Consider the following 27,912-nt stretch of genomic DNA (forward strand, 5'->3'; position numbering starts at 1 on the left):
TATATTAGATCTGCTACCCGGATACCTCCTCACTCATCATATGTTCCTGATACGAATTTTTGCATTTAGATGTGCTTTTCGTGTGTGAAATGAGTAAATTCGAACGAAACAACAAGAATTTGGTGTACGAATTTTGTAACAGGAACATATGAGATCGAGGAGGTATATCAGGAGCAGGAGTAAAATTGAATAGGCAACACACAAAACGTCTTAGTGTATGATTGGTTGCCTATTATTAGATCTGCTACCCGGTTACCTCCTCATTCATAATAAGTTTCTGATACGAATTTTTGCGTTTGGATGTGATTTTCGTGTGTGAAATGGGTAAATTCGAACGAAACAACAAGAATTTGGTGTACGAATTTTGTAACAGGAACATATGAGATCGAGGAGGTATATCAGGAGCAGGAGTAAAATTGAATAGGCAACCCACAAAACGTCTTAGTGTATGATTGGTTGCCTATTATTAGATCTGCTACCCGGATACCTCCTCACTCATTATATGTTCCTGATACGAATTTTTGTGTTAGGATGTGATTTTCGTGTGTGAAATGAGTAAATTCGAACGAAACAACAAGAATTTGGTGTACGAATTTTGTAACAGGAACATATGAGATCGAGGAGGTATATCAGGAGCAGGAGTAAAATTGAATAGGCAACCCACAAAACGTCTTAGTGTATAATTGGTTGCCTATATTAGATCTGCTACCCGGATACCTCCTCATTCATAATATGTTTCTGATACGAATTTTTGTGTTTGGATGTGATTTTCGTGTGTGAAATGAGTAAATTCGAACGAGAAACAACAAGAATTTGGTGTACGAATTTTGTAACAGGAACATTCATATGTTCTCGATCTCACGATGGAGGAGGTATACCAGGAGCAGGAGTACAATTGAATAGGCAACACACAAAACGTCTTAGTGTATGATTGGTTGCCTATATTAGATCTGCTACCCGGGTACCTCCTCACTCATCATATGTTTCTGATACGAATTTTTGTGTTTGTATGTGATTTTTGTGTGTGAAAAATCAAGAATTTGGTTTTCGTGCAATAACTACCCAGTATTAGGCATTTTGTATATGTTCGAAGATGACAACAAAGATGTTGTTTATTGTTTTTTTATTTGTTTTGTCTTCATTCTAAACACGTTAGATTTCAATTATTTCTTTATTGATAAACTTATCTACAAGTATAACTTACTACAAATACATACAGAACTATACATCATTGAATGTTCATAAAAAAGAACGTCTATATACAATAATTGACCTACTGAATAAGATCTTAAAATGAAATAAATAGGAATGAAAATAAAGGCAAGATGAATATCTTAAACTACAGCTTTCCATTGAATCAGAGCCCTTTGGGAGTCTGGAGCAAGACCAAATGGTTTTGTGTTGTCTGGAGCTACATATTGATTCACCTGGTAATCTTGCAGAACTTCGTACTTGAATACGTCTCTGCCCAATTGCTGTAAGGAAAACAGAGCGTTGTTCAAAAGAACTACTAGTCAATTGTGCAGATCCAAAGGTAAATCTTTTTAAATCGAATAGTTGAAAGTCCTTACCTGTGTTAAGGGACTAGTATTAACGGTAAGTATTCCTTCGAATCCTTTGTTTTTGGCAAGTTTGTATACTTCTTCTTCCATGAACTGGATGACCAATATGTTTTCCCTCGATGTTAAGGAACTATGGGTACCCATCATGTGACAGTGTAGAGTTTTGTTTTTTTCTTTGGGCAGCTTGGATTGCCTACAATAAGATAATAGAGATCTTAGGAAGAGGAGTGCCTCATGGTTCTGTGTTAGGACCTTCACAATTGCATTCTATGTTATTTAGGTTTGACGTTTATTTATGTATTTTCTATGGTGGTAAAAACTAGATAAAAATACCTGAAGGGTCCTTCTACGAAATCCAAAAACTCGAAGATCTTGAGCAGTCCTGAACTGATGTCCACTTCAGGTTCGTCCACTAGATCAAAGTTGATGCAGGCGCCAACAACTTTCTGATACTCGTTTTTCACGATGAAGCTGAGTCCTTTCTCCACCAACGGGTCCCACATGTCGTCCAAGTACACTCTGTAATCGTTTTCTGAAATTTCCGATAGGATCCACTGTTCCAAATCCGCCTTTCTGTAGAAACTTTCCGTTATCATCCTGAAAAATGAAAGCATAAAGAAGAAGAATTGGGAGGTCGAAATCACGTGACTTTTTAATGGTGTCGGTTGGCACATCCATAGAGATATATGGTGGATTTATGCACCGTACCTAAGAACTAAAGACTAAGAACTATGAACTAAGAACTAAACCTAAGAATTCAGTGGCGTTTATCTTGTTTTTATCTTGTTAGTTCTTAGTTGAGGCATGCGCACGTGCTCGAACTACTTTCTATTTGTTCTATACTTTGATGTTTGACATTGATATTTATTGTGAAGAAATTGAATTTAATTTTTTCAAATACACCTAATACTTTTCATCGATAAACACGAATAAAGAACATAAAATGATAGAAACTGGTACTCGTTAATATTGAAATTCTATGCGGCGCACGTGAACTTCTATATTTTACCTGAGCCCTTAGTTCTTAGTTAATGGTGGATTTATGCACCAGTCCTAAGAACTAAGACTGAACCTAAGAACTAAGAATTGAACGCTAACAAATCAATGAGGGTGTTTCTGCACGTTTCCTAAAAACTAACACTAGCAGGCCAAATGTTAACTAAGAACTAAGGGCTCAGGTAAAATATAGAAGTTCACGTGCGCCGCATAGAATTTCAATATTAACGAGTACCAGTTTCTATCATTTTATGTTCTTTATTCGTGTTTATCGATGAAAAGTATTAGGTGTATTTGAAAAAATTAAATTCAATTTCTTCACAATAAATATCAATGTCAAACTGTAGTAAAGCGGATATTTGAAAATTATCGAAATTATTAGAAATTATTATGCAGAGAGAATATACGTTAAATTCAAAAGAGTGATCGTGACTTGTTTAGACTGATCTTATCTTAGCATAAGGATGTTTTATTTTCCAATCAATGCTTTTCTTAGTAACCGTCTCACGGCGTTGGTGAAATCGATATATTTTTTACGGATAAGAAAAATAATTTAGATATGAGGAAATCTTGACTTATCTGAGTTCGATACATGCGAAAAACCGTCAGGGTCATTCTCAGATGACGCAGCAAAAAGGTCTTAGGCGGAGTTGAAGTATGTTTCTTGCTGAGATCGACAGAAAAATGTAGTTTGAAGTAGAGGTAAGGAGTCTTATTGAAAAAAGATAAAAAATGTTCTAACCAATGATCTAATTGACATGGTATCTGGAGGAGTAGTTAGGGCGGTCTTAGAGAAGTATGATGTTAGGATTTTTTTGTGGAGGTCGAAAGAGTTAGTTAGTATCGCTTAGGGTCTCTTATTAAGAACGGTTAAATTAGGTCAGAAGTAGAAAACTAGGAATTTTTTTTTTGGGATAAAGTTAGAATTTGTTTTTTTAGAATCTCTTTGGAATAAATTAGATAGATCGGAGTTCGCGGATCGGGAGTGAAGTGTTATATAAGGAATTACACGTTTTCGAGTGAACAGTTTGAAAAAAAATTCAAACTAGGTTTAGGCAGGGCCTAAAATACTTACCTAGCATCGTGGGATAAGGGCAAGTCTTTTGGTTATTTACTTTTGGTTTATTTGTTGATGTTTGAATGTTTTTTTTTTTAATGAAAATAAGTTTATTTAAGTAGTCCCGATTCTCCCAAATTCAAAGTTGGTATATTGTTTCGTTTGTTGAATAACAGATTATTTGAGATAATTTTTTTGTTTTTTATAAGATTTTGGCCGTTGAGTCAACATTTCAAGGGATATTGTAGCTTTGGTTATTTTTTATTTTTCTTCATTATATTTAAAATTTAAATCGATTTTCATTGACCCAATAATCCTGTCCCTAGAGAGGGAAATTCAACTAATAAGACCTGTCCATTAAAGCGACGGGCCGGACTCACATAACATCTTAGTGAATTTACATAATTTATTAATTCTCCGAGACCTCTGGAAAACCGCTCTTCCAGGGGTTAAAAGAACATCTCAACCGGAGATAAGTGAACGATTGGTCAACTTTCTCTGACCAACCCGTTCATGACAAAACATCAAAGTATAGAACAAATAGAAAGTAGTTCGAGCACGTGCGCATGCCTTAACTAAGAACTAACAAGAGAGTGCATAAACGCCACTGAATTCTTAGGTTTAGTTCTTAGTTCATAGTTCTTAGTCCTTAATGCATAATGCATAAATCCATCATAACAGTTGGCCTGCTAGTGTTAGTTCTTAGTTCTTGGGAAACTTGACGAACGCCCTCATTGATTTGTTAGCGTTCAATTATTAGTCATTAGGTTTAGACTTAGTTCTTAGGACTGGTGCATAAATCCACCAATAGTATAGCATGGCGACTTCAACATAAGACGTATAGAATCCCTGGTGTGTGTACTGATTCGATTTTGTTTCAGATTTTTTGAGATATCCACATGTTGCTTTGGTATTCTGCTTCACCAGAGTTCTGTAAGGTGGCGCTCTCCACAAATTTCGAATTCCTACTATCTGCCTGGCGCCGTTTAAAAATGAAATACTGATTTTAGACTTTACAAACTTTCACAATAAATTACAATTCAGTTCCTATCGAATTTTTAATAAATTGAATGGAATATAATGACAGAGTATAGAAGATTGTTAAGAGCATAGAATATAAAATATCATTGTTCTATACTCGAAGGTCACGAGAGCAGTGAATCGAGAGAAATGTCAAATTAATTAATGTTAATGTACGCGCCATCTGAAACAGACGCGATCCCTCGAAATCAAGTAGGTATAAGTCCGGAAAATCTCCCATTTTATCTGAAAGTTTTACAGGAATAAGTAGACACCAGGTTTTCTAAGCATCTTAACTTTAAACCGGGTTTATATACCCAGTAGTGCCTAACAAAATAGTGATGCGCAGCCTACGAAATTCATCGTGTTCTAACTCCTATTGAGATTATAAGAGTTGAAGCCTCGAAGAAAACCTCCCTTTAGATATTTCTCTGGACCATCCCTGTATAAAAATATTACTTACGAAGTGACTATCTCCTTGTCGGCGAGACGGCAGGCCTGTGCTGTGAACTGAGGGGGGCGTATATCGACCACGGTGCCAGCTGTCATCCTCTCCAAGATCTCCCCGAGGTCCAGAGCTGCTATGAAATCGCTAATACCTGAAATGAAATCTCTTGAACACTTCTTTTTATTTTTAAGCCCAACACGTGACACGTGACGAAAGATCCGAGAAAACGAACAAGATAACAAGTCTCTCTATAGAGGCGGTCCCAAATTGTAGGTACAAACAAGGAGGGGGGATAACTTGGATGATATCATAAAAAATATATTTGTTTTATTCAAAAACTTTTCGATACCTTCCAGATTTATCATATTTTTTGCTAGGTTTTCGAGAAAGAACTTTTGCCTGGCTTTTTTCTCCTCAAAAACGGTAGCAGAAACGAAAAAGATAGTCGCCATCTATCCGTAAGTCTCGGTACTTTTCACACCACCAACAAGTTACTTACCGATTCTGTAGCCCTGCTCGTTCAGCTTGGTGATAGTGTAGATCGAATTCAGGGAGTTTCCACCCAAATTATAGAAATTTGCGTCCGATTTGATGACAGCCCTGGCAGCCCTATTCAACACGGAAGCCACTGTTTCGAAGAGCACCTTGGCAGCCTCCATCTGATTGGAGGGAACGCCCGTGTAGTCTATGTCCACTTGATACTGGTAGTCGTCTGAAAATTTCAATATTCTAATCCACTACCACTAGAGAGATGTAAAAGCTGGTACTACCAAGGTACCAGTTTTTTGCGTGCTAGTTCTTTGATACTCAACTCAACAATAATTTCATTGATGCGATTAGTTAAGGCACAACCTATCAGAACTGTGACTATTTCGGATCTTTTGTATTTATACTCTGCTTAATATCAGTCCTAAGGAAATCTTATATAGTGTTGGGAAATCTGACATATTTGAGAGCTTCAGCTATCACACGCAAGGATTAAGATGTGACTAGTCTAGGTGTGGTTCTACAAGACAATTTGGATGTCTTCAGCTGTTTTTTCTCTTCTGTTTCTCCTCTTCTCTTCTTCTGGAAATTCAGGAAATTTTATCTGCCGACAGGCTCATTTGAAACAAATGATATTACGGCAGACAGTACCCTACCAGCAGTCCCACAATAACTTGAAGCTCTGCTTGTAGTAGCTGCAGAAGCTTCTTGGTGTAAGATGGCAAAAATTGCAGAAATCTTTGTGTCTGGGTGTGCTCTTCCAGAGGGTCTCTTTGCTTTTCAGTTTACACTGCCAGTTCGCTGACCTGTTGATTTTTTTCCAAGTCCACAGAAATGTTTTGGTCCGGCAGGTATTACCGTTGATGTTTTTTCCTCAAGTTTAACGGCTTTTCATTGTCTTAGATGCCCCAGTGTCCTGATAACCAAGAGTAAGTTACATTGTTGCCTCTAGCCAAGTATGTTTTGGTATTACGGGAATCCCAGGACAGTAGGGAACTCTGTCTTTATAATTCCAAGGTTCTCAGAGTATCCCTTTGAGTTCTTTTTGAGACACTCTTGAGCACATATTCAGACAGCTAGAGTTTCAGCAAAACAGAGGGTTCATAACTCAGGGGCATGGATAGCCTCAATTTGGTATATTGGTCATGACAGTGGTAATGATTCTAAGAAGCATAATGATTATATGAACAAAAAAAAAAAGAATGATAGAAAAATCGTACTCAAAGAAAAAATACAATAGAGGTTTTCGATATTCAAATCATAAATTAGAAGAACTAAATTTGTCATAAGTGTCATTAATGAGAAGTACTATCATCACAAAAAAATTTACCTAGTTTCACTTAAGACCTTCAAGCTTATTCACAGAAATTACTGTGTAGAATTTTTCAAATTTTGTCGAAAAGCAGTACCTTAAATGTATTTAGAGCTATCTTACCGTTATTGTTCGTGTTCTCGTACATCTTGAGCAGACCCTGCCTGTCGATCTTTCCATTGACCAGGAGCGGTATAGTCTCTACCAGTATCACCTGCGGTATCATGTAGGCCGTCAGCTTCTTCCTCAGGTATGCCTCGATCCAACTCTCGCTCACCAGTTGCTTTGTAGTAACGAAGGCCAAAAGAGCCTGGCTCATCTCTCCAGGCTTGTAGCAGAGGACCACTGCCTTGTCCACTTCTTCAATGGAAGACACCGCTTTTTCTACCTCCGTCAGATCCACACGGTGACCTCTTATCTTGACCTAGGAAGGGAAACAGGAATTGTTAGGGTCTTTAGTTTGAATAAAAACAGAAACAACTCTTCCTAAGCAGGAGAAAAATCTTCAAATGTGAGAGGAGTGATTACGACCATTAATATTCTCAATTCTTAAACCATAGTGCCTTAATATGGATTGATTTAAATTTATCTAGATTGATCTTCAAATCATATAAGGGACAACTAACAGTCAGGTATCGATTAGTCTTCAGTGGTTCATTTGAGGTCTCTCAATTTGATTCAGTTCATCCATAGTAACAACGATTCCACTTTTTTCTAAAGGGGTTCTTCAAGGGATCACTTGTGGTCCCCGATTAAACCGTAGATCATCAAATTCACCTACCTGAGAGTCCGTCCTACCCTCGTACATCAGAGTACCTTTCTCCAATCGTGCAAAATCTCCAGTTCTGTACAATTTACCGTAGGTGGGATCGATAGCCAAGGGGTTTTCGATGAATTTGTCAGGATCTCTGCCGTTTATGTATCCGGAGGCCAGGTTGAGGCCTGAAACGTACAGTTCACCGATCTCTCCCGCTTTTACTGGTCGAAACTCAGAGTCCAAGAGATAGACGATGGTGTTGTCGACAGGATTACCTGAAAAAAAATTGTGAAATTTGGTTCTTGGTATTTGGTGCGATGTATGCTTGACCTTTCGCTTGGAGGCTGGAGGATGGCGCCCCAAATTGATTGTTGTTGTGAAGAGTCATATTTATCAGTAATTTGGCAATTTTTGAGGTGAGAAATCAATAGGCCTAACAGGATTAGGGAATCCAAACCCGCAAATGCTAGATTAGCAGTTTCATTGTGTAGTGTCACGTCAATAAAAAAATTATGAAATAGGAAGAATCCTTGCAAAAAACACTTTTATTTTTTTGAACTTATTGTATAGAAGAACCGAAAATATCAACTTTTTTGAAATAGAAACATAAATTAAATCACTATTAATCATAATAAAATAGAAAATAATAAAAAAATAAAATTTCTTAATATTGAGAAATCCCTAGGCTTTGTTCGATTTCATAATTTTCCATCCAAGATCTAAGATACATGAGGCATCTTATAGATTTGTTGCCTAACCTATTGCGGGTTTTTGTAACTGTAAGAGCAGCTCTGGAAAATTGTCTTTCAACAGGAGGTATAGATGCTCGCGTTGATAAAAAATCCTTGGAAATTTTGCCCAAGTTTGAAAAGATAGTTATGAAACCACCAAAATCTACCAATAGATTTAATAGAGATGTGAGAAAAGTACTAATAAAGTCACTGGCGAATGCTTCAGTTTCTCGTCACTCGAGGATTCCACTTATTTAATTTAAGCGATCACGAGATTGCAGAAATATATGCCGTGCGACATGTGCATACCAAGCTCAAGTAATATCAAGTAGCTTGATATCAAGTCAAGCAATAAACATTTAAAATCAAGTCATGTTGATTTTCAAGTCAAGTATTTGGTTAAAACGTCAAGCTACTTGGCTTGATGAATCCCTACTTGTACCCTTAACTTTCACTGCTTACCTATAGGAACCTTCTCGAAAGATTTCATCTGATCCAATCCCTTGATGACGTAATAGGTGACGTCACCCATGATTTCGGTACTGCCATAGAAGTTGCATAGGCGATGTTCGTTCTCCGGGAAATACTTGTAGAAGTCCAAGGCTGCACCCTTGACCAAGGTCTCACCAGAGCAAACCCAGGTCTTCAGATTGGACAGGATTCCATCTTGTTTCTGAACGAAAAAACTGTTATGAACAAAGTGCAAACAAGTAGGTAAACTAATGTTCAATTCATCATCATGAATAATCCTTATCAATGCAAAATCTGTGCAATGCTGTAGTTGTGCAATGTTTTATTATTTATGACCAGGTTGAGACTCGTTAAGGCAATACGTCATTTTTTTAAAACAAGTTTTTGCCGTTATACCGATAACAACTCGAACCTTGAAGGACTTTTCTGCACAGAAAGTTATTTCAGTTATTTGTTGTTCTCAACTGAATAGAGGGGGTGGCCTTGGATATAAGCCAGTTTGATACTGGTTCTTCGACATACTGACCTTTATTTCAACGAACATCAGGATGGATCTCAACAGGGATGGCACTAGAACCAATCTTTCTACCTGCAAAAAGAAAAATGTACATGATTGACCAACAATTCTAACGAGAGCCACGTAGACAAGTTTGTGGAAGTTTTTGTTGTGTCTGGCAATGACGTAACTGTCTTGAGGTTGCAGTGGATTGAGATGAACATAAATAACAGACGCGTAGTGGATTCATTGAGAAATCGTTAAAACCAAAGATGTATGATGTTAATTTCGTAACACAACAAACAGTGTCTTCTGAAATGTCAGTTTAAAAGTGAAAACTTGTGGAAAACACGATCTAAGAAGCTCTATACATGGACGATAATATAAAACGCGTTATGAGAACGATTATAAACAAAACAGAATTTCAATGTGTTGGTTGGTACTTGGTAGTTATGCATGTTATGGAGAGGTGAGTTGAACGAATGATAATATGTTAAGGATATACAGGATGTTCCTAAATTGAAGGTACAAGCGAAAATGACAGATTCCCCAATCATTTTGGGGAAAACATTTTTCTCTATTTCATTATCGTAATGAGTTCATTACAGTTTTGAAAACATTGCTGTAATGAACTCATTACAGCTTCGTTTTCAGTTATATTTTTCGTTTTGTGGTTGTCTATACTGACTTCCAGTCCTAACAAATTTCAACAAACGTCAAGAATTGTCAATATAATATAATTTTGATATAGTGAAATGATTTTCAACATTATTCGCAATTTCTCTTAATTCTGGTGGTGTTAAATCGATTTCGTGATTCGTCAGACATAATTCACGAATTTAATGTGTAATTGTAAATTATTTCAAAATTCGAAACGATTCTCATTCATATTCCGTAATCTGTCAATTTTCGTAACAGTCACACCAACTGCCAAGATACAATACAAAAGTCACTAGGATATGTAAACTGAATTGTTCATTGAATTTCGACAATATTTCACAAAATTTGACTGAAATACGCTCTATTAGTGTGATGTCATAAACCGCCATTTTTGGTTCTCCTGTCAGTGTTCGGAATCCAAACAAATAAATTGTCATTCAAATTAGTACGGTGTCGTTGAAGGAATTGGCTTATTTTCATAAATGAGAGTATTTGAGGAACAATTTCAGTATTAATTGATAGACAGAAGGAACGAGGTTAATACCAGTAAGTTTGAATCCTGTACCATTCCCCAGATTTTGTAAAAAGCCGTGTTTATTAGTTGAACTTCAAGTTCGAACTTACTGGCATTAATCTCGTTCCTTCTGTCTATCAATTAATAGTAAAATCGTTCTTTAAATAATCTTATTTATCAAAATAAGCCAATTTCTTCAACGACAACGTACTAATGTGAATGACAATTTGTTTGTTTGGATTCCGAACACTGACAGGAGAACTAAAATGGCGGTGTGTGACGATTTTCGCAATCATGTTGGAATAGGAGCCCATTCTGCAACTCGTTTCAGAATATACTATTTAAACATGGGCCCGCAAACGTTTTGTTTTCTAGATACTGTGTGTTAAAATCAGATTTTTCTCAAATCTTTTCTCATATCACCTTCCCCCTCAAAAAAAAAATTACAGTGTGATATTTTTTCTGGAACAGTGCCCGCTTCTTTCCTCCAAAACCTTTTTTTGGTGCACCATTGGTAATTAAGAAAAATGTGAAAAGAAAATTTAGTCCAGCACTACACTTTTCGTTTTCTGGTAGTTTTGTGATATCTGATACCGATTTCGAGAAAAAAAATTCAAACAATTCTCTAGTAATCCTCAGGAAAATTCAAATTATCATAAAAATCCAGTTAGTAAGCTGTGATGAATAAATTAATTATAAGTTTTGGTTCTTATTTACCCAATATATGGGTAAGATTAATAGAGAAAACAAAGCGTTTGCGTTTCCATGTTTACGGAATTTTTTTCAAATTATCCAAGAAATCTCACATTTTTCTTTGTATCTCCAATTTACGAACACCCTGTATGTGTGTAATTGATTCGAGTCAAATTTTCGATACTGACTTTTTCTGATATAAAGACAAAAGATTAATTAGAATCAGAAAATTAATTAATTAGGTTTTTCCTCGATTAAAATGTATGAGAAAATAGCAGCTATATGAAATTTCGAAAATCGTCATAGTTTTCGAGTATTTCATCCTGAAGAACTTGAAGAAGACTATTATTATTCAAAAAATTATTCACCAGTTGACTACTCAGACTCAAAATATGAATATAAATTGCTCAAATCAACAACAAAACTATCAATAATGAAAATATTCAAATAATTCAAAATCTAAACATTCACATCAAATATTTCTGCAGCATTCACAATAATTATAAGTATATAAGAATATTCTTACCTTGTACTTCTCCAAGGCTTCAATGAGTCTTTCTGGATCTTTGGTGACCTCTTTGGGTATGACCAGCAAAGATAGACCTCTCATTAGGGGACCCCAGATTTCGGAAATACTGTCGACGAAAGTTAAGGCTGTCTTGAAAACGCAGACCTTTTCAGTTTCACTGAAAGGGAATGCCTTGAACTGCCAATTTAGACGATTTAGTATCACCTTGTGAGGCAATTTCACCCCTTAAAAACATAAAATTCATATATAAAAAACAGAAAACAAATACGAAGATAAAAAGTCAAGTGACTAACAAATAAAGATAACAACGCAATAAAGAAATTAATTATTACCTTTGGGTACTCCTGTACTTCCCGATGTGTACAGAGCTATAGCCAAGTCTCCACTTTGATGCTTCAGACGTTCGTTTTTCTTTATTCCCATCTCAGATTCTTTGCTAGATTTTGACCAAAGCTCGTCTATCGATAGTTTGAAGGCATCGACGTAGAAATCAGAATCTGGTGACAAGTTCGATTTACAATATCTGATTCAATGAAAAATTCTAGCTCTGTATATTGACAAAAAAACCTCAACAGTATGTGACGAATAATTTTTGAGATGAGAAACTTAATGAAACATTTCTTTTAATCTTCAAGAGTAAAGGGTGTTTTTTTTAGAGCTATAGAACTTTAAATTGCAATAAAACAACGATGGATTATTCGATTGACATGAATTTTATTTATCCGCAAGATAATCTTGTGGCATTACATATTAAATATGATTTCTGGCATATGACCGCCACGGCTGGCTCGGATGTAGTCCAATCTGGACGTCCAATTTTCGATTAATTTTTCCAACATTTGTGGCCGTATATCGGCAATAACACGGCGAATGTTGTCTTCCAAATGGTCAAGGGTTTGTAGCTTATCCGCATAGACCAATGCCTTTACATAGCCCCACAGAAAGTAGTCTAGCGGTGTTAAATCACAAGATCTTTGAGGCCAATTCACAGGTCCAAAACGTGAAATTAGGCGGTCACCAAACGTGTCTTTCAATAAATCGATTGTGGCACGAGCTGTGTGACATGTTGCGCCGTCTTGTTGGAACCAAAGCTCCTGGACATCATGGTTGTTCAGTTCAGGAATGAAAAAGTTAGTAATCATGGCTCTTTACCGATCACCATTGACTGTAATATTCTGGCCATCATCGTTTTTGAAGAAGTACGGACCAATGGTTCCACCAGCCCATAAAGCGCACCAAACAGTCAATTTTTCTGGATGTAACGGTGTTTCGACATACACTTGAGGATTAGCTTCACTCCAAATGCGGCAGTTTTGTTTGTTGACATAGCCATTCAACCAGAAGTGCGCTTCATCGCTGAACAAAATAAAATGGACGTAGTGCGCGATACGTATTCCGCACAGGACCATTATTTTCGAAATAAAATTGCACTATTTGCAAGCGTTGTTAAAGAGTGAGTCTATTCATGATGAATTGCCAAACCAAACTGAGAATAAATCACTTGACAGCTGTTAAAACTTAAAGTTATATACCTCGAAAAAAACACCCGTTACAAAGTTCCTTACCAATATCTCTTTAAGTCTTCGTGTTGTTTTTTACAACTAACTATTAACGTTCAATTCGATTTTGATAGATTTGGTCTTTAGACTCCAAACTTACCGTAAACATTTCGAAATAATGGGTATTTCTTTCGTGTGCGAAATCATATGATACTCAAATATTGTGATGTACCTAATTATAGGGATTCAGCATTTGAAAAATATATAAAAAAAACAATATCAGTTCAAATCAATAAAAGCCAAATCTGAGAAAAGTTCCAATCAGAAATTCAATGCATAGTCAACTGATGGGAAATGTCAAGTGAAACGCAGAATGCACCTGTATTTCTGAATTTCGTTACCATAGAAATAATAAATTGTGCATTGAAATCGAGTCATTGTCTTCAGAAACCTGTGTGAATTCCAACAACCTTGGTCAAGTTGGGTAAACGGAATACGTAACGATGTATACAATGGAATTGATATAATTAATCTAAATCATAATTGGTACAACAGATATTTAACGAAATGTAACGAGGATAGCAGTATCGAGGTGCAAGCTTTGAAATATTCATGAACCTTTTGATTTTGATCGATGGTGTCATTTCAACCGTCTGATTATTATTTTATCAGATTGAATGGCATAATTACTGATGCAATAAGGTTTCGTCATTTCCATAATGTTGTGTCTTCTTCATTGGAAAGTATAATTGAATAGTTCTTATAATCATTATTTTCATTAACAAATAGTTGGAGCTCTGGAAATATAAACTTGTTGAGAGAATATAATGAATTAATATAATGCAAGGGAGTTTTGCTTTGCTAATTTGTAATATTTCTTGCATTTTTTTTTCGAGAAATGTGTATTCTTCTATGGGTGAAAATGAAATGGAAAAATTCAATCACTACTCTTCTAGAACTTTTCTCGGAAACTATTGAAGTTATTTGAATGAAATTAAATAATAATACACTGCTGATTTCCACAAAAGTGTATTATTATTTATTTAAAATGAATTTCCATCAAGTGAAGACCGAATCAATCAAATAAATGAATGAAATTAAATAGAAGTGTTGTTACTATTATAACGAACACATCAACAATCTTATATTTAACATAATCATCTCAATACAATTGCGATTTTTTCTCATTTAAAGTTCTTCCTTGACAACTTTTCATTTAATATGTTTAAGAAATCTCCCTCTTTTTATTCGGAAAACACAGAAAGAAACTAAAATTCGATGTTTTCATAACTAAATTTGACATTTCAAGAATTGTAATGAATTATTAGTGTGTATTAGTATTGAGAATTGTATTGGTTTATGGATTGCACAACAATCCCTACGAAAAATTAATTATAATTCATGAAATGTGAAATTTAGTTATCCAAACATGAATTTTAGTTTATATCTGTATTTTCCGGAAGTCACAGACTACTCCACACAGTGAGGAATTGGGGTTTTTCCTCATTTAAGATTCTTCCTCGATAACTCTCAAAGTAGGTATTCATTTTAGATATAGGGTTTGATTAAGAAACTATTTTTGTACGTATAATCGACTGAAATAATAGAAAATATAGGTTCTAATTAGAAAATCTTGAGTTATAATGAATTTCGGTTATCCAAGTTCATAATCTTCTGATGAACAACCTATACATATTTTAGACCAAATCGCAAAGAGTCTTTTGATACTACGTATTTGAAGTATCAAAAATGAAAGAGTTTTTTTCGAAAAAAATGTTTTTGTCAGAAATATTCAAAAAAATTAACTATGAATCTTTGAGTTTTTACCCAAGGTAAGGATTATTGCTGAAATTGTCATCAAAAAAGCTATCCAATGATGCTATAATATACAGGGTGTGCCAATTGAAATAAGTATATAGTAGTCTGTTTCCGATATAACCGAAAGTTGTAAAGATCTGAAATATTTTAGGGAGAAAGATCATCGTCTCAAACCTCAGCATGCAAATTTCCAGCACAAAATTATGATTAGTTTTCCATGAACGTCTAATAGGCCATCACGGTGAATCACCCTGTATATTTACCATTGTGCGAAGATTGCAGTGATTTTATCTGGCTTCTGTTTACCCTCATTTGTCTAAAAATGCAAACGCCACTTCGTTCTTCAAACGATATTCATTGAAAACGCAAAGAATACTGCCTATCGATTGCAGGCTTTCTCCATACGCTACAAGAAGGGCTTCATCAATCAGAAAAGACCGTATTTTTTGTAACGCCCGGGCGTGAAATGAAACAAGTGATGGATGATGATATTATCGAAGGGCTGAATCTCGATACTGCTGGCTATATTGAAAATTTCGTCAACTACAGACTCTCAACGACTTCGTTCTTTAGAAAAATCATCGGATTTTAACTCTACACATTTCTGTGAACGTTTTGCTAATCTATCAGGACCAATGACATTAAACACCTGTCAGTTGTTCACAACAGTCCTACTGTTCATTAACCAGATGAATAACAGGCCAATTGAAATGTCCCCGGTCTACCATAGTAAAACACATTTTTTTGGCAGAATTCGATTTTATTATTCAAATAGTTGCCTTCGAGGGCGATACAGCAATAAAAGCAGTCTTCCAACTTTTCGATACCATTTTTGTAATACGATTTGTCTTTCGCTTCAAAATAGGCTTCAGTTTCGGCGATTATTTCTTCATTGGCGCTAAATTTCTTTCCAGCTAGCATTCTTTTGAGGTCTGAGAACAGGAAAAAGTCGCTGGGAGCCAGATCTGGCGAATACGGTGGATGCAGAAGCAATTCAAAGCCCAATCCAATTAATTTTGCCATTGTTTTCATTGATTTGTGACACGGCGCATTGTCTTGATGAAACAACACTTTTCTTTTTCTTCAAATTCAACGATTTCATCCTTTAAACAATCCAATAACTCTATATAATAATTGTTGTTGATGGTCTGGCTCTGGTAATGGTAATGGTAATCAATGAATATTATACCTTACGCATCCCAGAATACTGATGCCATAACCTTGCCAGCTGACTTTTGTATTTTTCCTCGCTTTGGATTCGGTTCATCGTGTGCAGTCCACTCAGCTGATTATCAATTGGACTCCGGAGTGAAATGATGGAGCCATGTTTCACCCATTGTCACATTTCGACGCAAAAATTCAGGTTTATTGCACTTAAACAGCTTTAAACTCTGCTCAGAATCATTAACACGTTGTTGCTTTTGATCGATTTTGAGCTCGCGCAGCACCCAATTCGCACCCAGCTTTCTCATGTACAAATATTCGTGAATGATATGATGTACACGTTTAGATGATATCTTCACAATGTTTGCTATCTCGATCAAATTCACTTTACGGTCATTCAAAATTATTTTGTGAACTTTTTTGATTCAAAGAGTTGACCTACTCTTTTGGGCATCCACTGTGTTCGCCGTCTTCGGTGCTCATTTCACCACGTTCAAACTTAGCATATCAATTAATGATGGTTGATTTTCCTGGTGCAGACCCCGGAAACTTTTCATCAAGCCAAGATTTTGCTTCAACTGTATTTTTCCCTTCAAAAAGCAATATTTTATCAGCACACGAAATTCTCTTTTTTCCATCTTTTTTCAAATAACAAAAGTAGCTACACTCACAACGCAAAATCTCACAAACTAATGGTCGGACTGCTGTCAAATTTTGACACGTATCGTTTGAAGGTTGGTTCTAACTGAAAATCATATGGATTTAATACTAGCACCGCCATCTGTGCATCAGACCGGGGACTTTTCAATTGGCCTAATATGATTACTCAATTTTTTCCGTTCAAGAGTGTTTGTGGATTCTTCATTACTCAATTCGACAATTACACAAAATAATATCATCTTACCTTCATCAAAAATGACCAGGGCAGGCTTGGCCTCTCTCATTATGTGTTCAATTCTGGCACCAGGGAAAGCATGATCCAATGGCAGATATGCAGCTCCTGCCTTCCAAATGGCCAGCAGTACCAACACTAACCGATCGGTTGGTAACAGATTGACAGCTACCAAGTAGTCGCCATCAAGGTTTCTCTGCAGTTTTTCTTGTATGATCGTGTTCTTGATGACCCTGGCCAACTTGTTGGTGATGATGTTGAGTTCTGCATAGGTGTGTTTTGATGTGTTTCCATCACCTGGGAAATGATGAGGTTTTATGATAAATGGTAGAAGTTTGAAGTCAACCAAGGATTTGGTAAAACTGAAGGATTCGCCAGGGGTCTGTTCGTAACCCTCTTTTTAACTGTTTTATGAATTTATTGAAAATGAAGGGGAAGAAGTTATCATCACCTCTTGGTGTGATAACAAAAATTGATTGGTTCTGTTCCAAATTTAATACCCTTGAACTGAAGGCCACGTTCATTGTTTTTAATGAATCGACGCTTCTAGGCTTATACCTCTCAGAAGCTTAGAGTTTGTACAAGTTCGGAGATGTATCCTTCAGTAGCTTTCGAAGAAAGAACTTTTTGCATGATCCAGCTTTTTCGATTTTTGAGGGTTGCCAAGAGGTACATTTTGTTCTCTGGTGGCTAAACCAAATGTGTCAGCAATTAGTTTTACAGACTTCTAAATTACCAAAGAAAAATACCAAAAATAAGAAAATTTCGATATACAGGCTGTTCCTAAATTGGAGGTTGGAGGTACAAAAAAAAATGACAGATCCCTGGAATCATTTTATGAGAAAAAGTCCGCATACGCTTTGTTTCTGAGATACAGAGTGTTAAAGTTTGATTTTTTCCTCGTAGTACCTTCACTTCACAAGAAATTCAAGTTAAATTTGGCATAGATGTTCCAATTTGAAGTTTTCATCATTTGCCATGCTAATTTCGAATGCAAATGTACAGGGTGAATACAGGGTTTCTGGAAGAGTACTCGCAGAATTTATTTTTTTGGTGGACTACTGATATTTTAGAAAAATGTAAGAAGAAATTTTAGTCTAGTACTACACTTTTTGGTTTTTTGTAGTTTTCGTATCTGCTACCGATTTCAAATACTTTACTAGTAAGTTTCAGGAAAAATCCATTTTATTATAAAGATTCAGTTAGTAAGCTGTTATGAATAAATCAATTAAGTTTTAATGAAGTTTTTTACGTATTTACCCTATATGAAGCGAGGATTGATAAAGATTCTATAAACTGTTATAATTAGTACAAAAAGTAATACTACAAGAAACACCCTGTATCTTGAAAACAAAGTGTCTGCGGGCCCATGTTTGTAGGACTTTTTTCCTTGAAATTATCTAAGGAATCTCTTATTTTCTTTTAAACTTCCACTTCAGGAACACTTTGTATTTATTAATTAAATGCATTAGACAAATTGTCTGAAACGTTTAGTTACAACAATTGTTTTTGTCATGCTTTGTGTATTAGTGGAATTGGTGTTCGCTGAGGAAATATCACTTATTTATATACGTCACTTCTGACATTTGTTAAATTATGTGAAAATTCATTTAATCAAATAAGAAAAAAGGAATCGTGCAAGAATAGCTGCAGGCATCACGATCTTTAAGAACTACTGAGATTAGCAACGACTTGTCTTCGATCGACGAAACATGCTTAACGTTCTTTATACTTAACTTTCTGCTAAAGGCAATGAACCTAATTTTTCGAATTCATTTTTGACGATCTTTGAAAAAAGATATTATACTCAAGTTTGGGGAAAGGAGGAAAATCAAGGTAATAAAAAAGAAGAAAAGTTTTTCTATGGTTTCAATGGCTTACCATCTTCGAATATCAATGCTATTTTATCAGCTGTATTCGAATCTCCAACCCTGCTTTCAATTATGTCATTGATGAATTCAGGGTTGAATTTCCTGGTAGGTCCTTTCAAAATCGAGAATTGAGGAAGGGACCCCATATTCTGAAAAAAAAAACCTAAATGAACATCGTGATGTCTAGACCACCATGTCCGATAAAATCTAAGCCTTGCAATTTTACATCGATTAGCATTTGATTAGAGTGTTCTGCATATTTACTTATCGAAATATAAAATTAGTAGCTTGGGCGATTACATCAACTATTATTAGTTACTATGAACTTCCGACAATGCGCTGACCTAGACCTAGAGTATCTAACAATACAAAAACGCACCTTGACAAGTGTACTGCTTAATTGCTAGAAGCAAAACAATACCTTTTCTATACTTGGTTTATTTGACCATGAGTCAATGACCATTAAAACAGATTTAATCTCATTTTTTTTCGATCGTTGGATTGACAAGCTAATATTAGAAGGTTTGATAAGCATAACGAAGGAATTAAGTTTATGTGGTAATCTAGGTTAAGTTGATTGAGGCGTATAAGTAGGTACTGATGATTTTTATAATTGAAATCCAGCGCTCCACAGATGTAATTGATATGGAGGCATATGCTGGATTACAAAATTTTACAAGGTGGATTATTATAGTTCAATGTCTGTTCAGGTAGCAGTTGAGTCATCTTTGAAAGACGAGTAGCAGATTTTCCAATTGCATACCACAAGTGCAGAAAACGATCTAATGCAGCCCACCACTATACAGGGTGATTCACCGCTATGGCCTATTAGACGTTTATGGAAAACTAATCATAATTTTTTGTTGAAAATTTGCATGTTGGGGTTTGGGACAATGATCTTTCTCTCAAAAATATTTTCAGGCCTCTACAACTTTCAGTTATACCGGAAATACACTACTACTTCCTTCTTTCAAATGGCACACCCATTATATTATTGCACACTCTATACCTAAAGTGAATACTTAAAGAGTTATGAAGGAAGAACTTCAAATGAGGCAAAACCGCAATTTATAATTGTGTGGAGTAGTCTGTGACTTCCGTAAAACACATATGAAGAAACAAAAATTAGATGTTTCAATAACTAAACTTCACATCATTTTCATGAATTGTAAAGGGTGTTTTTCTTAGAGCTATAGAATTTTAAATTGCAATAAAACAACGATGGATTATTCGATTGACATGAATTTTATTTATCCGCAAGATAATCTTGTGGCATTACATTTTGAATATGATTTCTGGAGTATGACCGCCACGGCTGGTTCGGATGTAGTTCAATCTGGACGTCCAATTTTCGATGACTTTTTCCAACATTTGTAGCCGTATATCGGCAATAACACGGCGAATGTTGTCTTCCAAATGGTCAAGGGTTTGTGGCTTATCCGCATAGACCAATGACTTTACATAGCCCCACAGAAAGTAGTCTAGCGGTATTAAATCACAAGATCTTGGAGGCCAATTCACAGGTCCAAAACCTGAAATTAGGCGGTCACCAAACGTGTCTTTCAATAAATCAATTGTGGCTGTGTGACATGTTGCGCCGTCTTGTTAGAACCACAGCTCCTGGACATCATGGTTGTTCAATTCAGGAATGAAAAAGTTAGTAATCATGGCTCTATACCGATCACCATTGACTGTAACGTTCTGGCCATCATCGTTTTTGAAGAAGTACGGACCAATGATTCCACCAGCCCATAAAGCGCACCAAACAGTCAGTTTTTCTGGATGTAAAGGTGTTTCGACATACACTTGAGGATTAGCTTCACTCTAAATGCGGCAGTTTCGTTTGTTGACGTAGCCATTCAACCAGAAGTGCGCTTCATCGCTAAACAAAATTCGCTTATGAAAATCGGGAACAACGGCAATCTCATTTTGGGCCCATTCGACGAAGCTACGCTTTAGTTGATGATCGTTTGTCTATTCATGATGTATTGCCAAACCAAACTGAGTCGCCATCTTGAACAGTAATGCCAACTTAAAGTTATATATCTCGAAAAAAACACCCGTTATATGGTGTATTTATTGTCGAAATTTCACAACTTTCAAACTATTTGAAGATTTGGAGGAGGAAAAACATACTTGTAAAAATGACCTGAAATTTTGAGGGAAGTGATCGATTATAAAACTTTCACCGAAAACTGGTAGCTAATAATGGTGTTGACGTTTTAAAAAATTTGAAATAAGCAATCTACTCAGATTCTAGAGACAATTTTCCATCTCCAAAAGAAGACGAATTTCATCTCATTATCTAACTAATTTAGCTTCATTATCGTCGATTTTTTCCTTCTCTCTTTCGCGGTGTTAAGAAACGAACTTAATTTCATTCTCAACATCGAAATATTCGCGTTCATATACTTGAAATCCAACTCCAATTACTCTACAATTTAGGTCAAAAACACAAAAAACCAAACCACGAAGGTAGAATACGTCTATTAGATATACATTGATATTTGAACTGCTTAAAATATTACCAAACGTTTAATAAGGAACTTTTCTCAAATGCAAACGCTCAAAGCATAACTGAAAGTATTTCAAGGCGATTGTATGCATTCACCCTGCTGTTAGAAAGAGCTTATATGCACTATTTATGATCGATTTTATTAGTCTATACTCGCTCTGCTCGCCGAAGGGGCTCCGCCCCTTGGACCCCGTCACTATGCCGGTAGATCCTTCACTGGGTATCCGGCTAGAAAATAAAAGCTTTTTTTCCGAAACCTTGTATCGTTAGCTGATTTCAGACGATTCACTCGGTATACTATGCTGGTTCTAGGTTGGAATTCTATATGATTTTTTTCCTAGAATATACCGTTTCGCCCTTGCTCACATGAAAATATTTGATGCAAATCCTAACTTTTCATGACGACAAATCAAGGGCGGTCCTAGCCTTAAATTTTGAGGGGGTTCGCCATTTTGGGCTTCGAGTTTTTCTATGGGACCAAATCCCATATTACACCGATATCAAGCCTAACCTCTCAAAAATATTTATATTTAGATATTCATATGAATATTTATATAAGGCGTACAACTTTGCTTCCGCCGCGGCAACGGCGCGCCGTTTTGCAATAGATGGCTGTAACGGTAAGTGGTAGTAGAAATAAATATAACGTAGATGTCACACAATAAGTTTAGGTATTTGTGAACATAACGCCATCGACATGTTAGTCGATTTGTATCTGCATCATAAAGTTATTCACGATTAGCTGCCATACGTCCCGGTACGCCGGGACATGTCCCGGTTTGGACCATTGAGTCCCCGTGTCCCGGTTAGTTATTCAATTGTCCCGGTCAGTAATTTGACCGTTATGAGATTCATATTTCCTTATATAGTGTAGGTGAGACAAAATTTGTTTTCATGGAATCTCAACGGATTCCAGTAATCATAAATCTGAAATGCTGTTTCCGTTGCTCAAACATTATTTTTCAGAAACCGAAGGATTGAAAATAAAATTATTAAAATTGTTCAAAAAAATAGTCTTATGCAATCACTTTATTTTATATTGAATCCTTAGAGTACCTTAATATTTCCATATAAAATATTTTCGCTGTCAGTGCGGTACTTACTTCGAAGTAAAATAAAGGCGAGTTTTTTTTTAATTCGACAATGAAACTATCGGTTGTCCAGCGCATAGACTTCACAATACTGCTTCCTCTTCCGCCGATATGATTTTAATTTCTGTGCATTATGACATTTTTCGAAATAACTTTTAACGCTGAATTCAACGATATATCACACAATGTCATTCAAAGTTGATTTTCAGATGATTTTGACCCTCATCCAAATTTAATGGTGTGTATGTAAGAAAAAATAAGTTTATTAACGATATCAATGTTCTGACCCAAATTCAATCGAACCCAGAAAAAAATCGAGAACTGTGGCCAGTGAATGGAATTTTTCAAAAACTGCTGTTAATAAAATAGTCAACAGACGCGAATACAATGATTTCAAATTTGAATACCAAGCCTTGCACAAATTATATCGTAATGATCTCAAAATAAAGTTCGATTCTGTAATTTGTTTCAACGGAACAAATGACAAATACAACAATAGTGATACCTCGCGAGAAAATTGAGAATGTTTCGAAAGGTATTCAAGGAGACCAAACAAGCAAATGTATAAGAAGTATGGGTTCCAGAACCGTAAAGTGTACCTATTTTACAAAATGGTGGACATTTCAAACACTTACTTCATTAATTTTCATTTACTTTCGAATAATCATCTGATTTTTCTTTCGTTAAATGATACTTTCGTTTAATTATTATGAATTGAAATATTTAAATGATTATTATAAAAGAAGAACCAAGAAACCAGTATACTGGTTTCTTGCTTTGATTCTAATATGTTCCATTTAGTTCAAGATGGGTAAGTTGACTTTCTTATCGAAATTTATTGCATATTGCATGTTGCCAATTAAACTGAATAAAGGTAATACAGATCCGACCCAAAGAAAATTGGATAAGGGTCAAAATCACCTGAAAATCTACTTTGAATGATATATCGTTGAATTCAGCGTTAAAAGTTATTTCGAAAAATGTCATAAAATATGCAGGTCCGTATTGAAAAAATTGAGGTTGAGGGTGTCCCAGAGAGTACGAAACGTTGGAAACGAAATCTGATTACGTCAAATTGAGGATAATTTACTGTCGAATAAAAAATTCCTGTGACATTTTTTGATGATATTTGAAATAAAGTGGGAAAAAAAGAAAAATCAAAATGACATAATTTACTTTTCTTATATCTCAATAATAATGCTTCTATGCATGCAACTTTTTTTCCATTTGACCGACTTTCTAACTCTTATGGTTTAAAAGTTACCAATACAATCCCATTAAAAAAGTGGCCACCCTGTAGACTTGTCATGTTATGAGTTTCCATACAGTTTTATAATACGTCATAATCTCAAACAATTTATTAATATGAATTTCTACCAAGTAAAGACCGATCCCATCAAGAAGATCTGGGCATACTGGCAACGTTGCAGATTATTTGGCATTTGACAGACGTTACGTATTGAACATAATTGCCGCCACCGGATGTAAACAATGAATAAAATAGTAGTTTTTGACGAGAAAAAGCCATTTTTTTTTAGGGAAAAGCTTGAAATGTGATTAATTAATCATTTCTAACGAGAATCAGTTGATAAAATACAAGAAAACTAGCTATTAATGTGGATAACCTTACCTTCATCAAGCCAATTTTACAAATTTTTAAAAAAAACCAGCAGGATTGAGGAATTTGTCACCGGATTCGTGATCTAATACCCAAAATTAGTAAGTAAGCAAAATTTCATCACTTTTGAATCATTATCAAAATTAATTCTATATAGTAAACATTCACCTGTTTTTCTTTTCAGAAGATGGATTATTATACAGGATTTGGATGGATAATTATACAGGATTTTTATTTGTGGAATATCAATTAGAAATATCTAGAGATGTTGGACCAATTCAAGTCTGAAAATTGAGATTAAAGCTTCAAATTATTAACTAATTTGTAAAGAAATACACAATATTTGATCAACTATTATATAGGGTGTATATATTTGAAGTAGTAATTAGTCATTTTTGGAGAAATGAGACATTTTGAAATCTGAAATTCTCATTTCTCTAGAAATGGCAATTTCTTTCTTATTTAAAAAATTTGGGAAAAATGCATAATCAAAATGTGAGAGTTATTATCAGTCAATAGAAATACTACCTGAAATAAAGAAACTGCATTCAATGTTTATTTTCAGTTTTGACAAATATTGAATTTACATAATCATTCGATAAGATCTATGAAAAGACCTACAGTGAAATGTTGTTTTAGGAATATTCAGTATAGCTGTAATAAACAAACTGAAAAGAGGCAGAATGAATAATAGATCTACCTTTCGGATACCCATATCTGAGAAATCAGGTTATAAGAAGTCCCTCATTTCCAAGGTTTATCAATACATTTTTCAGTTGAGCAGCAAATTATTCTTCTATTCCATATTTTGTGAAGAAATACAATATAATTGAACAATTTGAAGGACCTATTGGAAATTCCTGACAAACTAAGGAGTTTTTTAGTATCTGAAGATTGTATTGATGCTATGTTATAGAACGAGACTTGTGGCTCTGGGTTTTACTCAGAAGTGAATTAAACAGGGCAATTTATGTCCTATATAGTAAATAAAATTTTGATAGATAAAAGTTTCAAAAGATCAACAATTGATCATAGTATTTACATAAATCAAAAAATAACTGGCTTACTATTGTTGCATTGTACATGGATGACTTTTTTGTTTTAACTAATGTTAATTCTGAATGAATTTTCTGATAGAAAATTTTATGATAAAGAAATTAGGGGAAGCTAAAAAATGATTAGGGATGAATATTACTAGAAATTATGGAAAAGGTAGTAAAGCTATCGATTATATTCTTCAAATATGTATTGCAATAATTCAACATGTCTGATTGTGAACATGTGAAAACTAAATTGAATTTTGATTCAACAAAAGAGAGTTGTAATGATGAACCATATAAGAAATTAATAGGTTTATTAATATCTTCAGCAGTATTAACTAGTCCTGATATAGCATACTCTGTTAATTTCTTGAGTCAATTTAATAATGATCTCATTGTTGAACACTGGAAAAGTGTAAAATTCATTTCAAGATACAAAGATAATTGTTCAATTTTTACTTCAGTCAAAAGGAACTGAGTATTTGAAATCGGTACTAAAATTGTATCGGCCAATACTATTGACCCATATGGGTCAATAACTACATTGACTTGATTTTTTCAAATGTTAACTTTGGATCTGAATCAATGAATAATTTAATTCTTACCAAAATGAAAAGCAATGAATAAATCAGTAGGATAGCATTTTTGAAATGGTCATATAGCACCTATTCCTATAACGATTAAAAGATTGGAAACTTTCGTGAACAAATAGGTAGGTATCAACATTTTTATACAAATTTGATCATTCATTCATGACATGGAAATTTTCAATAAATAGTTGCTTTTTAAAGTATTTTATACCTTCATTGAATTGCTGGAAAATTGATACCAATTTCGAAAGTGACTGCCATGTTAAATTCTTCATATACTGAATGATCCTTCAAAATTTATTTCTGTCGTAACATTTTGACTAGTATTTCAACTGATATATTCCATACGTCATTGAAATCAATATCTTCAAAGTACTATTCGAAAGACTTATAATGGAATTTAGAAAAATATGTCTTTCTCAATTTCATAGTCATATATGATATGATGCATAAGTCCAAATTTAATTAATTCACATCTAAAGTGAATGTTATTTTTAGAAATATTCAGTATAGCTATAATAAACCAACTAAAAAGAGACATAATGAATAGACTTGCCTTTCAAATACCCATGGCCTATGTTACCTCATAAGCAATTACCTACAATATCTTATCTTGGTGAAACCTTTTTGAGAAATCAGGTGATAAGTTTGAGAGTCTCTAATTTCCAAGGCTTATTAATACATGTTTCAGTTGAGCGGAATATAATATAACAGGGTATATATAGTTGAAATTATTAGTATGAAAGAGTTGACTTATTCATTATAAATTCAACAGCACTGCACTCAAATTCTTCAAAAACGGGGTCACTTATATTTTTGCACTCCTCTGTCGTAAAAGTGTATATTTTAGATATTCAAAAAAACTCATGGAAACTTTTGACTGTTATCTGACTAACTTGGCTCTTTTTTTCCAGTAATAAAGCCAATTGTGAATTATCTATAAGGAGTCTTTCTATCTGTTTAATACTGTTTCATAGTAGCATAACTTTTACTCCAATCCAAGACTGAATTGATGAATGAAGCTTCTGTTCTCTTTGGTAGTTCCATCTTCTGTCGCAATAAATTCAAATTCTCACGAAAGGAAATGTAGTTTTATAGATTGTGGAAAATAAACGAAAAATTCCTGAAATAAAGTAACATTCATCCAATTAATTCCAAATAATACAAACCCTTCAAACAAACCTGAATTGAGGAAAATGCATTCCAAATTTTGACAAATATCTATCGAATTTTTGATTCGCCGTAGACTTTGCATTTTATCTGTCGGCATTTATTTAAATATTGAATAACAATTTTGGAAACTGCAAACTTTTTCAAGAACTTTCATATATCGAAATGGAATATTTATTATTAACATGACACTGACAGCCAAATTGTCCACAGATACCACAGAAATATGGGACTTGAAATGTCAAAATGATCCGAAACACCCCGTATACTCGAAAACCGCGGGGAGAATCGAAGGTTTGGGATTTTTCCCGGGATCTCCAGACGATTTTGAGGGGGGTCTTATTCTTGTCATTTTTGCTCTAGATGGTCCCGTTTGGGCTGTGATTTTACGTTTAAAGTTTGACGTATATGTGCAAGCGGTTTTATATATACTTAGATACGTAAAGGAGAAAGACAATTAGATTCAATTGGTAATTGCACACGACTTGAAATATAATTGCAGACTTCTTGAAATTGTGTGTTTCGACTCAGTTGCATGTTTGATGGAAAGTAGAAGTAGAAGTAGAGGTAGCAGCTGTTTGCCCGATTCAAGGCTGGTACATTTTTTCAGTGAAAATGTACAGGGTGGGCACATTTCGATGTTTTAGCACTACAACTTTTAAACCAGAGGAGATAAACATAATCTGATACCTATTTCTCGGTCTCTTTTTCTGAGAAACTAACAAGGATAGTATTCATTTTTGGCCACCTTCTTTTGTTTTCGAGTTATAAGCGAAAATTGTAAAAATGGCGATATCGAAAAACATTTATATCTCCGCCAATACTGATGATAGAGCTCTGGAATTGAAACATTATGCAGGCACGGTTTACGTAGAATCCAGTGGCGTGCTTGTCTTCTCAAAAGGGTCTTTA

The 27,912-nt window shown here is 34.8% G+C and overlaps 1 protein-coding gene and 1 long non-coding RNA gene across 2 annotated transcripts in view; one reads left to right on the plus strand and one right to left on the minus strand.

Moving 5' to 3' along the window:
* Positions 1–1,157: 1,157 nt before the first annotated feature.
* LOC123680340 (mycosubtilin synthase subunit C) overlaps positions 1,158–27,912 on the minus strand; it is a 33,758-nt gene continuing 7,003 nt past the window's right edge. Inside the window, exons 2-14 of the mRNA XM_045618185.1 lie at positions 18,987–19,125; positions 17,118–17,402; positions 12,065–12,229; positions 11,730–11,956; positions 9,367–9,429; positions 8,832–9,042; positions 7,663–7,913; positions 7,005–7,305; positions 5,583–5,795; positions 5,099–5,234; positions 1,896–2,159; positions 1,572–1,755; positions 1,158–1,475 (exon numbers count right to left, since the gene is read on the minus strand). Of these exons, the coding sequence (XP_045474141.1) occupies positions 1,335–1,475; positions 1,572–1,755; positions 1,896–2,159; positions 5,099–5,234; positions 5,583–5,795; positions 7,005–7,305; positions 7,663–7,913; positions 8,832–9,042; positions 9,367–9,429; positions 11,730–11,956; positions 12,065–12,229; positions 17,118–17,402; positions 18,987–19,122 (2,577 nt within the window). The 5' untranslated portion in view covers positions 19,123–19,125 and the 3' untranslated portion in view covers positions 1,158–1,334. The remainder of the gene's footprint in view (positions 1,476–1,571; positions 1,756–1,895; positions 2,160–5,098; positions 5,235–5,582; positions 5,796–7,004; positions 7,306–7,662; positions 7,914–8,831; positions 9,043–9,366; positions 9,430–11,729; positions 11,957–12,064; positions 12,230–17,117; positions 17,403–18,986; positions 19,126–27,912) is intronic.
* LOC123680341 overlaps positions 9,617–27,912 on the plus strand; it is a 50,336-nt gene continuing 32,040 nt past the window's right edge. Inside the window, exon 1 of the long non-coding RNA XR_006747503.1 lies at positions 9,617–9,805. This is a non-coding gene — a long non-coding RNA (uncharacterized LOC123680341). The remainder of the gene's footprint in view (positions 9,806–27,912) is intronic.

The sequence above is a fragment of the Harmonia axyridis genome, chromosome 5, assembly GCF_914767665.1.
Source record: "Harmonia axyridis chromosome 5, icHarAxyr1.1, whole genome shotgun sequence".
Lineage (NCBI taxonomy): Eukaryota > Metazoa > Arthropoda > Insecta > Coleoptera > Coccinellidae > Harmonia > Harmonia axyridis.